This window comes from Helobdella robusta (genome assembly GCF_000326865.2).
Source record: "Helobdella robusta unplaced genomic scaffold HELROscaffold_11, whole genome shotgun sequence".
In the NCBI taxonomy this organism is placed as follows: Eukaryota; Metazoa; Annelida; class Clitellata; order Rhynchobdellida; family Glossiphoniidae; genus Helobdella; species Helobdella robusta.
Genome location: NW_008703617.1, coordinates 2,527,658 through 2,542,755, shown reverse-complemented (window position 1 = coordinate 2,542,755; position 15,098 = coordinate 2,527,658). Strand labels below are relative to the sequence as shown.

Genomic DNA, 15,098 nt, shown 5'->3' with positions numbered 1-15,098 from the left:
TATACACAAACACATACACACACATACAACACGAAGACACAGACATACAAATGCACAATCACGCTCATCTCCTACCTACAGACAGACAATAAGTGGCATCAGCTGTTTCAGTCATTAAGGCGCATAATCAATTATTGCTTTAGTTATTTTATTATTATTAATATTATTACTACTATTATTATTATTGTTTTTACTACACTACTACTATTATTATTATTATATTGTTGTCTTTGTTGGTGACGCTGACCTCTTTGCTCAACTTTACTGAAAATTTTAAAACTTCCAAACTTAATACCTGCAAATTACGCCCGAGTACAAATGGTTATTTCGCGGTAGTATACTCATGTCAACTAAGAACAAAAAAGGAAGAAATTTATTTATTTCGACACTGCTACGTTTATTATAATTGCGATTTATTGAGAAACTCCCGTGAATATAGATATATAGATTTTCTTTCTCTCTCTCCCTCTGTCTGTCTCTGTGTGTGAGTGAGTGGATGTCTGTGTGTGTGTGTGTTTGTGTGTGTTGGAGGGCATTATGAGCCTACCTGTTATGTTCTTGAATTTTTTAATTCAAACATTGTAAATAGATTGATATACACCATTATCGCATAACCACTTGTGCGTGTTTGTATGTGTATGTGTGCGTGTCTGTATGGCGCGCATTCTGGAGTTCAACGCAATATATCTTTTTTCTTTAATTTAAAAAAATATTTCACACTTAGCAAACTCAAAAATATTTTACATCTTCACAAAATAAGGACATATTTCAAATATAGATAGATGGATAAAATTTTTTTTTCCTTTATAACTTTTTTTGCAATCAAAAGACATAGTTTATACAATCATCATCTATAGTTTTTAGGTGATCACCTTTTAAGGAGATACTACGAATAAGCAGTTTCCATGTTAAGATGATCCGCTGAAGCGTTGTAATAGAACGACGCTACAATAATCATTGTGAATCATTGCAACTATGTATGTAAGTTTATACCTCTGACAAAAAATTTACAAACACATCACGATTGTGACGCATTTAGAAGTTGAACACACACAAAATACCGAATACGTTGTAGTGTAGTGTGCTATTAAGTGTGTATGTATGTTTGTGTGGTGTTGTGTGTTTGTGTGTGTGTGTGTGTGTGTGTGTGTGTGTGTGTGTGTGTGTGTGTGTGTGTGTGGTGTCCTGCAGCAGATAGACAACGATATAAAATTATTATTGCATCAGAAAAAAGTTTGAATAAATTGTATCTAAAATATTAGAAATATTAAATATCAGAAAAAATATTACCAGTGTGCCTCGTCTCGTCAACAAATGCGAATAAATTAATCTCATATCCAGCAACCGAATCACCGTATACTTAGAATTCTTATTCACCCACTACTTGTAAATGGAATAGATTTATTGTAAAAAAAACATACCATTCTTCATTAAGTAAAAATTAGAAATGAAAAGAAAGAGAAGAACAAAAAAAGAAAAACTCAGTCTTTGCTCAAATAGCATGGAATCTTTCTTCTCAAATTTTGCTGCTTTTTAAAGTGGTTGATGTAGGAGTTGTTGTAGTCTGATTGGACGCCCTTGTAAGCCTCCAGCAAATCCCTGATGCCGGCGTAGTGTTGGGAGTCTTTCCAATTGGCCAGGCCCCAGTTTGTCGGATTTCCTTTATAATTATATTTATTGGATGAAATTTTAGATTGGATATTGCCTTGGAACTTTAGTATTATATATATATATATATATATATATATATATATATATATATTATACATATATATATGTTGGTAATAGACCAAATATATATATATATATATATATATATATATATTTATTTATACATATATATATATTATTTATTATATTTGTTGTTATTAGTATATTTATTATTTATCATATTTATTTATCGAATGAAATTTTTGATTGAATACTGTAATTGAATTTCAGTATAGGAATTAAACTATAGCATTAAAATTTTACGATGACCTGGAAGCATTTTAGTTAACGTTTTATGAGCATTTGCAAGTTATTATTAGGATAAAAATAAATTTTATGACGAATTTGAAAAATAGTATTTAATAAAATTATATTAATAATATTTATGAATAATTTCTTTTTACCAGTTAACGGGAAATCGTTTCTTTCAGGCTGCCAGGTCTTCCTGAAAAGATTCCATTTTCTCAGAGGCGGCAACTCTTGATTGCATGGTCTGGCTCTTCTGTTGATATGCTAACGTAGGTTTGTGTTTGTATGTATGTGTGTGTGTGTGCGTGCATATGTCCTTCTGTAAATATGACATGAATGAATATACCGACGTATGCGTGCAGGTATTGTTTTCATTTTGTGTTTTCATTTTGAAATGATTGAAATTGTGAAGTTAAAACAAAACCCCACACACCTCATCGTAAACAGTGATCATGTGTTTGGCAGATGGCCTCTCGTGATGTCCGAATAGCACCTCCGCGTTGCTGTCGGTCTGTTTCAATCGGTTTCGTAGCCTGGCAAATGTAGTTGGCATTTCGGTATAAGGACCGAATTCGATCCGATATTCGGTTTCGTCGGCCATGGGACATGGTTCTTGTTTAGGGCATTTCTGAGATTTTTAAAACAAAAATAATTGATAGGGGTTTTAAAGGAGAAATGAGTTGAAATTAAACAGATAAGGTCAAATGCCATCGAACACTCTGGCACTACTCTGCAATTAGCATTTGTTATTTTTAATCAAAAACAAATTGAAAGATTATTAGCAAAATAGAAGTTTAATAAAATTCATGCAAGAAGAACGTCACTCTAACCATAAAAACGTCCTCATACCAGTTGTCCATGAGAACTCCATTCATCCATCTCCGAGTTGGTGCTGTCACCCAACTACTGCTTCTTTGCTCTCTGCTGATCAAATATATTAACTACTTCTTTTAAATTGTCAAATTTCTGAAATTAGGAATGAAATAGTTTTAAAAAATGTACACGCATATAAACTCAATGTTATATTTCATGCGGATATAATAACTTCTTTTTTAAATGTATTTTCATAGCTTAGTAGGAACAGTCCACACATATAAAAAATAAAATATGGTACATTCGTAATAAAATCTTAAAAAATCTTTTTACTTAGGGGAGCAATAAAAAGTTTTTCTTGGCATTTATCTCGAAAGTTTAATTATTGTCAATTGAACAAAACGGTCGAATTAAAGAAAAACACAAAGAAAACAATAATATCTTCGTTATTACGTACATAGCCGAACTCCTAATAAGCACGCGTGTTTTAGCAACTTTTGAAAAAACTTGAAAAAACTAATTTTTTTAGACGATATTGTTGTCTACATGAACAAATGTTTAAAAATTGTTATTCGTAGTATGTAGCCTACCTATATAATTTATATGCGTAAATGACAACCACAAAAAAAACTGGCTACCAGATTATTTTTTATTTTAGAACGATTTAACATTTTTTATAAATACCAGACACCAAACGCAACTTTGTGTTTCAGTCTGGTGTTCCAAGGAAGACCGTATTTTAAAATTTTCAGTTTTCAGTACATAGTGTTTCGATGTATTACAACAGTGACAAATGTGAATTATCCCATTATTGGTGACTGTGAACGGGCATTATGCTTTCTGGTGTTAAGTGGACAAGGTTTTATGGTCGACAAACGGCAGATGAGCATGAAAATAAACAATTAAAAGAGCATTGAACATGCCATAACTCAAAGTTGAAAATGACTGTATATTGTTCCAACTCTACACATATAATACAGCACGTTGTATCTTTTAATCATTATGCTTTCTGGCATTACGAACATGGATATATATAATTTCCATGATTATATCCATGATTACGAATTAAATAATCTTTGTCATTTGCTATGCTCTTTTACATTACTACCTATAATGTAGAGCATATGTCGGCTTTTCTTCATTTCATTGAGTAGCGATAGAGTTTTAACGAGTTAAGGTATATGCTCTTTTTAACGAGTTAAGGTATATGCTCTTTTTAACGAGTTAAGGTATATGCTCTTTTTAACGAGTTAAGGTATATGCTCTGGCAAAAAATTGGCAAATTGTGTTAAAAATGCATTATTGACTTTGTTAATAAGGTCAACATTGCGTCAGAGGAAAACGTCTCAAGTATAAGAGTTCTCCTGTCACAGACTTAGTCTACTTGGACTTAGTCTATTAGTCACGTGACTAATCTTACTTATGTTATGTTATAATATAACTATAAAAAGGTCATTGGCATAGGGTCTCCAACGTCTCTAGACGTGTATGGTCTCTAGACATTTTAAAACATTTCACTTTTAACACATTACCTTAATTTTAAAAGTGAATGTTTCCGATCCAGATTTCAAACCGGTTGAAGTTGATTGTCGAGACTCGTGATGTCGGCTGCAAAAGGCAGAAACAAAATTAAAGACATTTTTGAGAATTTGAGTTACGGGCCAGCTCCCGAATCTGACAGTGTGGCGCAAGTAAGAACGTTTTTGTAAAGATAATTTTATAAATAATTGGAAATGTTTTTGATTACCTTAGAGCTTAAGCAGGCTTAGCTCAATGAATAAGCACATGACATGAACATGATCAGAAGAGTTTGTTAGAGTTAGGTTAATCGGATTTAATTCAAATTTAGCGTTAAATTTGTATTTTAAATATTTCATACAAAGTATGTGCTCACATTGACATGTCACTTTTTTTGACACACAAAAAATTGCTTTTTTTTAGTAGAAGAAGCATCACCAATCCACATGTCATTAAGAAGGTCATTTCATTATCATTCATACCATTAAATATTTCATACCATACTATCTCATTTATTCACTCATACAAATAATACATTTTATGTCCACTTTTAAAATATATACAACATATTATTACTAATTTGGTTTACTGGTTTTGAACCTTAAAAAATCATTGTTTTTATATAAGAAAAGTTGGCTGTAGTAGTCAGTGTAGTAAATAACCAGTATTAGATAATTATCTAATTACTCTGATTTTTCTAATTATTATTTTCTATTTTTCATTTGGCGGCAGTCGTGGTTAGAAAAGCACCATAGGAAGTTTGGTCACTTCATCAACAACGAATGGGTGCATCCGGAGAACAGGAAGTTCTATGAAACCAGGAATCCTTCAAATGGTAGGAATAAGGTTGATGATGGAAATTATGATTAAGATAATGACTATGGAGATTAAGGTGATTATGGTGATTATTATTGTGATGGCAATGAGGGTAGTATAGATGAAAGCAAATTCAATCTAGTTTGCTATGGCAGTATTAATAATATTTCTTAAAATATTTGTTCCCATTGCTTACTATTGACAAATTTTAATGCTGACATTTCACCCAAACCACCTTATACTGCAGTGTTTAAATGTAGACATTTGACCTTTACCCTATTCTACTGCAAATAGATACAGCCCTAGCAAGCACAACTCAGGGCACAAATGAAGATGTTGACTTGGCAGTAGCAGCAGCCAAGCAGGCGTACAAATCATGGAGTCAGACATCTGGTCATTACAGGTCAAGGGTCATTTATAGGTCGGAGTTACAATAAAACTACTAATTTTTTTTTCAAAATTACTACTATTAACTATGGCTACAATCATTATAACTCATTGAATGTTAACAAACCAAGATTACATAAAACATCAATCACATGCAGCTATCATATGCAATGTATATGGTGGTTGGTTTTTACAAGTCAGATTTTTTCATCCAACTCCGAAAAATGTTATTAATTTTTTTTTAAATTATTTTTCTCAGAAATTTGTTTTAAGATGGTGTTTTTAATGAATAAATGTGTGTGGTAATAGGTAATTATCTTTAATACAGAAAATAAATGATAAATAATGTCAATAAAATCACATAATTTTTTTCAGTTAGTTTTAAAATTTAAAAATATAAAGCAACTTCTATTTTGATTGGTTGATTGATTGATTAAAACTTAAAAATATAATAATTATACAAAGAAAAACAATTACATTGACTGATTTCAAGTGTTTTTTAAAGTATTTTCTATTTACTAGTGATAGATAATAAGGTGAAGTTATGATGTAAAAGTTAAAATTTTTTTCTGGGAATCGAAACATGGAGTTGGTTGGAAGTTTGAGTCAAAAACTTTTACCCGGAGTATAAGTTTTTTATCTGACCCCGACACTCTGGTATTCATATACGTTGTGTGTGTCTGTCGTTGAATGAAACATCTGAAACAGGTTCACAAGAGTGATTGACCTTTGACCTCTAACCTTTTCTTAACGAACAATACACCACAGCATAGCGAGACACGTGCAGAAGCACGCCCGTCTACTAGCCGTCATCGAATCAATGGACAATGGCAAACCAATCAGAGAGTCACGTGACTGTGACGTCAATATGGTCATCAGACACCTCTACCACCATGCTGGTTGGGCCAGTCTGATGGAGAAGGAGATGGGGGAATGGAAATCTTTGGGTGGGTGGCTGTAGTGAGGTCTCTAATGCTGTGGTGGTTGTTGTGTCTGATGTTTATTTCAATTGAACCAGTAATTTATTTATAGTTATTGAATGTGGAGGATTGTTTGCACTGCTGTCAGGAAATTTAACAAACTGACATGGCTGTTCAAGATGAAAGCTATTTGGAATGTTAGAATTATTTGGATAATTTGTTGGGATGAATGAATGCAGTGAGAAGCATTGCTTAGCAGTCATAATAACAAACCGCATATACAACACATAGAAACCGTTGAATAATGTTATAATTACAGGAGTTGTTGGTGCTATCGTGCCGTGGAACTTTCCTCTCATGTTGATGGTCTGGAAGATCTGTCCTGCGCTGGCCATGGGCAACACCGTCGTTCTCAAACCTGCTACCTTTACACGACTATCTGCTCTCCTGTTGGCCGAAATCTGCTCGGAGGCTGGACTACCACCAGGCGTTTTCAATGTAGTAACTGGATCAGGGCAGATGGGCAATTATTTGGCCGTTCATCCAGATGTTGACAAGGTGGCATTCACTGGGTCGACCGAAGTTAGCAGGCTTCTTATCTCTCATCAGTGTAAAAGAGTTCTTTGTAGTAATAATGGGGGTGCAAGTGGTTTTAATCATAAAGCTTTTCTAATCATCGGTTGCATATTTTTTTAAGTTTAATTTTCAAAACTACTCCGATGCCTACCCAGGTTGGTCAGGTGCTGAGGAGATCCCTGGCAGGATCGGGAAAGAAGTTGTCTCTGGAGTTGGGGGGCAAGTCCCCTGTGGTCGTGTTCGAATCAGCTGATCTGGAGAGTGTGGTGGAAGGTGTGGTCGATGCAATCTGGTTCAATCAAGGACAGGTACGTTGATGCTGGCGAGAGTGATGGAATGTTAGAAAGATGGGATGTGTACTTGTTAAGCGAACTGTGAATCATCGTGTAGCTAAGCGAAATTGCAGCAGTGATTTTTTGTGGCTGCTCCTATTCTGATACTTAGATTATGTTAGATGAGAATTCAACAAGTTTCTAAATCGTTGTTGTCATTGTTTTTATTTTTTCATATCACACTTGATATCTCGTCAGGTGTGCTGTGCTGGGTCTCGTTTGCTGGTTCAGGAATCAGTGTGTGACAGATTAGTGGAACGACTGAAAGAACGGATGAATAGATTGAGAGTGGGGGACAGTTTGGACAAGTGTATCGACATGGCAGCTGTTGTTGACCCCGCCCATCTTCAATCAATCAGGGATCTCGTACAGGGGGCAGTTGACGAGGGGGCACAGGTAGTTCCAGTTGTTGTTGCATTTTGATTCAAAATTTTAAATAACTGTAGTAACAAAATAGTATCAGCCAATGAAGATGAATGTAAGGATGATAAGATGATGATGTGACCTCCTAACCAGGTGTACCAAGCCAACATTAAACTTCCTGATGTTGGATGTTACTACCCGCCGACCATCATCACCAACGTTCAGACATCGTCAGCTGTCGTCAGTCAAGAGGTTTGACGTTCATGGCGGATTACAAAACTCACAGGCCAACCAACCACTCAACACAAAAACAACATACAATGAATAACACGCTTAGGCAGGCTACAGCACACGACATACCAACAACTCCCGTTACAGATCTTCGGTCCAGTTCTGGTCATTCTGCCCTTCCGAACCGCCCTTGAAGCCATCAACATCGCCAACAATACCGAGTACGGACTGGCCGCCAGCGTATGGACGGAAAAAGTGGGCGTGGCTTTAGAGGTTGCCATGGCAATCAGGGCGGGAACAGTCTGGGTTAACTGTCACAATGTCTTTGATTCAGCGTCTGGATTTGGAGGTTACAAGATGAGTGGATATGGAAGGGATGGTGGAAAAGAGGTCTGTAATTGTACTTCTACACTGGCTGTTTATATTATATAATTCGCTCATCTCAAACTCTAGTATTGAACTTCGAAAGATCACCTTTTCAACCAAGTCATTAACATTAGCGTCATCATATATAAAAACGTCATTCTTTCTCACTATAACTACTACTCATCACAAAGTCACCACTGCCACCTGAACAACAACACCAGGGTTTGTTCGAGTACGTACGCATGAAGTGGCAGGACAGGGCTCCACCATGCACCACCCTCACCGTTGATGGTCTCAGCAAGTTCGGTGCCAGCGTAGGAGGAGACATTCCATATGTGGCTAACCCATCCAGTGGTGATACGGAGGCCACCACATTGCCCAAGTAAACGATGATTCATGCTTGCTGCGGTCGTCATCTTCCCATCAGTATTGCGTCCTGATTGTGTTATTATTCCGTTGATAATATTTCCTTCACACTGGCATCTTCTCCCATCCACCCTCTGCCACGCTCACTGCTGTTGTTTGCCATCTTGCTAGTGTGGCCGTTAATATTTTCATCTTCACCATCATTTTGTTGTTCGTTCGTAACATCGTTCATCATTTCACCTATTACCTAGCCTCTCTCGACTCTCTATTACCTAGCGACTCTCTCATTCCGATCAGTAGTTACAAATGCGCACGTACTTACGCCAGGATTGACAGAACGTACAAGATGTATTACGGAGGAGCTCAGCATCGACCGGATTCTAATTACAGTCGACCAATCAGATCATTCAGTGGCAGTGACGTCATAGGTCACGTGGGAGAAGGCAACCGGAAAGATGTTAGGAATGCAGTGGAAGCAGCTCATAAGGCACTTGCAGGGTTCGTTGCTGTTTCTGCTGCGGCTCATTTGTAGATTTCAAGGGCCGGCTCAACGAAATTGTTTATTGTTGCTAGATTCAATGTTTTATATGGTTTCGCAGAAGAGTATTTATAATAAATGTCATAAAATGTTAATAGGAGTGTTTAAAAATTAGTTTGACACTTGGTTGTTAAAAGTTGCAGAGGAATAAACGCTACTTAAAGAATGGTGTCAGTTATAATTAATGTTCTCGCGTTAAAATTTGCACCGTTCCATGTTGAATGACATTCTGGTACAATTCCAAATAACTTTCAATGACTATTGTCTAATAATCAGATGCTTTTGTATTGCAAACAAAAATGTGAACCTAACAACAGATGGAGCAGGAGAGCCAGTCATAACAAAGCTCAGATCCTTTACTACCTTGCCGAGAATCTTGAAATTAGGTCACAAGAATTTACTGACCTTCTAGTAACTTTGACGGGAGTTTCAAGGTCAGAGGGTGAAAAAGAGGTAAACAAGTCGATCGAGAGATTATTCTGGTGGGCAGGTTATGCTGACAAGTGGGGAGGCGGTGTTCAGGTGGGGAGTTGAAGATGATGATGATGATAATGATAGTGATGATGATGATGAAGATGATGACGACGATGATGAGGATGATGGTTACTCGTACGCGAATTTCATTCGCACGAACATTCTTGCCACAGGAGACCACACTTTACGGTGCCACCATAAAGATTCACGAACCGGTCGGCGTCGTCGGTATTGTTTGCCCGCCAAAACAGCACCCCCTGCTGACGTTTGTGTCGTTATGTGCGGCCGCCATTTGCCGATCGAACTGCGTGGTCGTTGTAGCTCCAGAATCATATCCTCTTTTGGCCCTCAGCTTGTATCAGGTTTGTTTGTTTGTGGTGTGGAGTCTGTTTGTGTAATGCTTATTTGGATTTATTCAATCGTCAACGTTTGTGGTCACAAATGTCCTCATGCACACATCGAGTTTATGAATCACTCAATGAATCACTCAGGTGTTCGACACCTCCGACCTTCCTGCAGGTGTCGTCAACATCATCACAGGCGATGCTGATCATCTGACCAGGTGCCTAGCTGAGCACAGGTGGGTTATGCCAGCTTTGTACTTCCACCGTTATTCCATGATAGTGTTCAGTTTTCTTCCTCACTTCCTCATTGCCATTTTCCTTTTTAGCTTTTTGTCACCGTCATCGTCTGTACTATGATCTACATCATAACTATCATCTATTTACTTCCTCCACCACATCCTGCCAGGGACATTCAGTCCATCTGGTACCACGGCGAATCAGCGGAGGCCTCGATGTTCGTTGAGCATGCCTCGGCAGACAACATGAAGAGGACGTGGGTGGACTGGGGGCTGGCACGTGATTGGATGGAGGACGAACAGGGATGTGCTGAAGATTTCCTCCACCATGCTGTTCAAGTCAAGAATATTTGGCTGCCCATGGGAAATATTTATGCTAATTAGCTGAGCAGTATTTAAGATATAGATATTGTTTTATCATGGCGATACTTTACTACGTTGTATTGAATTTTGGTATTATTCATATTAGTGCGTTGGGTATTGTTACTGTTTAAGATTGGTTAGTGTTATTGTTTGACATCACCATGGTTGGTGGTTCTTTAGTAGTCGATTGATAACATGTGTAGTCGGTCTGCTTCCACCCGCTGTTTCTCAACTTTTTATTCGAATATTACAAAATTGTATGTAATTCGTCATGCCTGACATCCTTTCATTAGTTTTTAGTAGAACTGAATCATTTGCTTGACCAAATTATGCTGATTTGAATTTACATACGTTTGGACAGATAAATTGATCAATTAATCCATGCTGTTACATAATAACTAGATTTGAGATTTAAAATATTTGCAATTTAAGAAAAAAACAACTACGTCTATTCGTCAACTGTTGATTTTAAAAATTTTCAACGTTGAAAGTTTAGCTTAGTGAAATCAATGGTGCGTAAATTGATGATTTCTGTTACCGTGTGCAGTGTTCATTATTCTTAAAACAAGCCTGCTAATAATTTGATACAATACGAACTTTTCATTAGGAAAGGGTGACCGGAGCACTGATATGATTAAGTGAAAATCGTAAATTGGCTCAGACGAGTTAAAATTTTTAACGTTTTTCAGATAAAGTTGGCGGTTGGTAGCCTAAGTTTTTATATTGTACCTGATGTTGCAACTTTTATGAAATTTTGTGACGATTTCATGATATTAGCGTCAGAGTGTAGTGTATTTTATTATCACGAATGCGTGCCGCATTGCACCGTCTATATGAATGTAGCAAGCAGGCCTTTAAACACTATAAAGATGGATCTCTTTAAACACGCCATGCCACACAGTTAGATGAAAAAGGTTTTTTTACCAAAGTTTAAACAGCGGACAGTTTTGTATGGCTTACGAAATGTTTGATTTTGTCATTCCTAACAACACCGTAGTTTATATTTTCGAAACGACATCATTGTTTTTGTTTTTATAATGAGTTTCATAGAGATTAATTTTGTACTATGTAAACAAAAACAAATATCTCAATATGAACAAAACAAAAATATAGAAACGTCTGGTTTGTGTAGGATTCACAAGAAAACGCTTCTAGTAAATTAAACATTGTTGCAATATTTAAATAACGATATTTTAACACACACCACACACACACAACACACATACACACAGAGAGAAAGAGAGAGGACGAGAGAAAGAAAACAGCGGAATGGATTTTGACGCAAAGAAACTGATAATCATGTTAGTTGCATTGACCGTCCTGTTGGCCATTGCACTTGCTGCTATGATCATTTCAATTTGGATCGGCAGTAGGGAGGGTACGTTGAATTAAAGCGATTTTTGTTTTTGTAAAAACTTAAAAACGCTTCGGAGGTTCTTGTTTTTTTTTTTTTTAATCAATATGAAAAAAATGCTGGAAATTTATAAAGAAAAATTAAAAAATGAATAACTGATATGAAAGTAGGCTATTGTCTGCCGAATTCAACGTATTACTGCCAGCCAACTAAGAAGTGTTTGAAGAGGATTCAGATATGTGATCGTCATCAGGACTGCCCGGATGATTTCGATGAAATTAATTGTGGTATGTATGTGTATGCGTCTTTGTATGTGTTTGTACATGTGTCTTTGTGTGTTAATACATATTTTTATGTGCGTGTGTGTTTGTATGTTTGTGCACGTGCGTGCGTGTGTGTATAGTACGATTACGTAAACAACAATGTTTATTGCATTAAATTTTGTTGTAATTTAAAATGTAGTATAGAAAATTAGTTTTCTACTTATCTTTATTCCAATTTCTTACTAAATTGAAGACTTTGATCGTTGCTTGTTTTTGATATTTTGGAATGAAAGAACCATAATGTATAAAAAGTTATTAATACAAATTCTATCCTAGATTGTTCGCAGGATGAATACAAGTGCAGAAACGGTAGGTGCCTAGGCAAGGAGTATCTCTGCGATGGCATCAACGATTGTAAGTACGGAGATGACGAGAAGATGCCACAATGTGGTTAGTCGCTTACTTCGTAGCCACCACCATCATCATTCGCATATTACTTTTGTTGCTGTTTCATCATCATCATCTTTATTTGACACCATCTTCATCATTTTCTGCCACCATTGCTGCCGTCATCAACGTCATCATCATGGACGACGTGATGGCCGAGTGGTTAAGATTACCTGGTGCTGCTGGCAGTGCGTGCAGTGACCTGGTTCGAATACGAAAAAAATATCTCCGTCAATCACATGCTTCTTTTGTGATGTATCCTTTAGCGCGTACTCATGTACGATGTTTGGGTGTTGCTGATTCGTCTGAGCCTAGAAAAGGTGTTTCAGACTTTTAACTTTTATTTTCATCATCGCAGTAGATTGTCCAGACGATGGAGTTAGATGTTTCCGATCGAAAAAGTGTGTAGAGAAGCGTTCGGTTTGTGATGGTAAAGTTCATTGCCCCTACGACAGATCTGACGAGTCTGACTGCTGTAACGTACCGACAGTTTATTATTTCAATTTTACCATAAATTTCTCTACCTTGAACACCGGCGATCTAAAATTTCTTTTGATTTTTCAATAAAATTATTCACAATTTTTACATTATTCTTTAGATATTCAATATTTTTTTTTACAACGTTTTGTGGATAATCGTTTGTATAATGTGCATATAATCCAAAAATTTTATCGAAACTTTATTATAAATGATTTTTCTGACTATTCAAGTTTTTCAGTATCATCCGATCAATTAAATGTATTAACTCTAGTTAAATTGTAATTGAATTCTATGCAATAGAAAGAAATAATGTGCAACTTTTAACAATATTTCATCAACGCTGATGCGAAGTTAAGATAATGAATGGCTCACTGAGGATCTTATACAAGGGTGAATACGACACTGTTGAAATCTGCGAAGGTTCCATTTCTAATGAAATTCTTGACAGCTTATGTGTCGGGGCTGGAAGCAGGTTTTTTTTCTCGTTGTTTGGTTTATACAAAAAAATTATAGTTTTATCTATTTTCCATTATTTTTTTACTACATTTATTTCTACATTTGTCAATTTTATTTATACTTTTCGAGCAATTGTTTCAGATTCATTTCAGATTTAGCCTCTTAATGCTGATATATAATTCATTATATGGGATTTGTGCTTTCAGCTGCGTTGAACAACCTATGATACTGTTTGTTCTCGCACTTCAAATGTTCAAGTCCTATTAATTATTTTGACCTGCTTCTCTCTCGTTTCTATCACCAAATCAAAAGATAGATAGACTGCTATTTTGAGAATTTTTTTCTTTTCCGTGTTATTTTACTTTAAATTATTTTGATGGATTGATAAAGATTGACAATTAAGGATTGATAGACAGACAATCAGACGCAATTAGACAGACAGACAGGCAGACAGATAGACAGACAGACAGATAGACAAACGTTTAGTTAGTTAGATAAACAAATGAATTAATTCAACAGTGGATTGGCAATGGTTCACTCTACGACGACCAACGACACATCAACGAACGCCAGCCTACAATTCCTCACGTATGATGAAAATGACCACTACCTTCGCGTAGTCGGGTAAATTATAACAACAATAATGATGATATTTATTAATTATCGTAATAATATTTGAAATAATTAATAATAATTATTATATAGTCATTGGTGTAGTCATTTAAGTTTTTTTTAAATAAACATTCAAACAGTGAATGCCATACGGGTGTTCTTCACGTTGAATGTTCTACACAAAGTACGATTTGTTAATGTTTATTTTTCCATTTAAATGAAACTTAGAAATTTTTTTGGATCTGAAAATTTTAAATACCTCTTAACTTTCGTAACTTTTAACTGGCTGCGAATCTAAACATTTGTAGTTTCAGATGTTTGACTGCCATTTCTTTGCAGGGAGAGATTTTTTGTTACCATTAATACAGGCTCCAAGTTCCACAAACAAAAATTTTTATCATCTTTCATTTGGTGTTAAAGATTTTTTAAGATTATTAAATTTCTGCCATTTTGGTTACATTTCATAGTTAGTTGAGAAATGCATTCTTTGCCAAGTTGAATAACGCTACTAAAAGCATAACGAATATTCAACATTCTCACATTAAAATGCTTTTTAATTGTAGTCGTGTAACTATAAAATTGTATCAACGAAATAAACATTCATACGCTGGGATAAATTTTTTGAGATTTCGCAACAGTTAAATTTATCTACCTTAAATTTATCTATGAGGTAGATAAATTTAAAGTTAAATTTATCTACCTCATAACCACATTTCAGAATGTGGTAGACGAGATTCGCGATTTCGGCTGACGACAGATCGCTATCTGATTGGCGGGACTCCGACTCAAGATGGTGCCTGGCCCTGGTTCGTTAGCATCGTCGCCACCAAGCACTACATGCTGTGTGGTGGTGCCATCCTGAATCCCATGTGGATAATCACTGC

General features: G+C 35.9%; 2 protein-coding genes across 2 annotated transcripts; one reads left to right on the top strand and one right to left on the bottom strand.

Annotated features, from left to right (window-relative positions):
• Positions 1-1,481: 1,481 nt before the first annotated feature.
• On the bottom strand, positions 1,482-2,838 carry HELRODRAFT_167340 (hypothetical protein; the record flags this gene model as incomplete). The annotated part of the gene is made up of 4 exons (XM_009012858.1): positions 1,482-1,660; positions 2,115-2,223; positions 2,393-2,587; positions 2,809-2,838. 4 exons carry the CDS (start codon positions 2,836-2,838, stop codon positions 1,482-1,484), a joined length of 513 nt encoding a protein of 170 aa, XP_009011106.1.
• A 1,532-nt stretch (positions 2,839-4,370) lies between these two features.
• On the top strand, positions 4,371-11,659 carry HELRODRAFT_97056 (hypothetical protein; the record flags this gene model as incomplete). The annotated part of the gene is made up of 16 exons (XM_009012857.1): positions 4,371-4,463; positions 5,023-5,125; positions 5,401-5,527; positions 6,262-6,440; positions 6,733-6,995; positions 7,145-7,297; positions 7,520-7,717; positions 7,838-7,936; positions 8,063-8,305; positions 8,503-8,663; positions 8,975-9,145; positions 9,503-9,707; positions 9,833-10,021; positions 10,151-10,239; positions 10,410-11,436; positions 11,460-11,659. 15 exons carry the CDS (start codon positions 4,374-4,376, stop codon positions 10,621-10,623), a joined length of 2,484 nt encoding a protein of 827 aa, XP_009011105.1. The 3' UTR covers positions 10,624-11,436; positions 11,460-11,659.
• Positions 11,660-15,098: the final 3,439 nt, after the last annotated feature.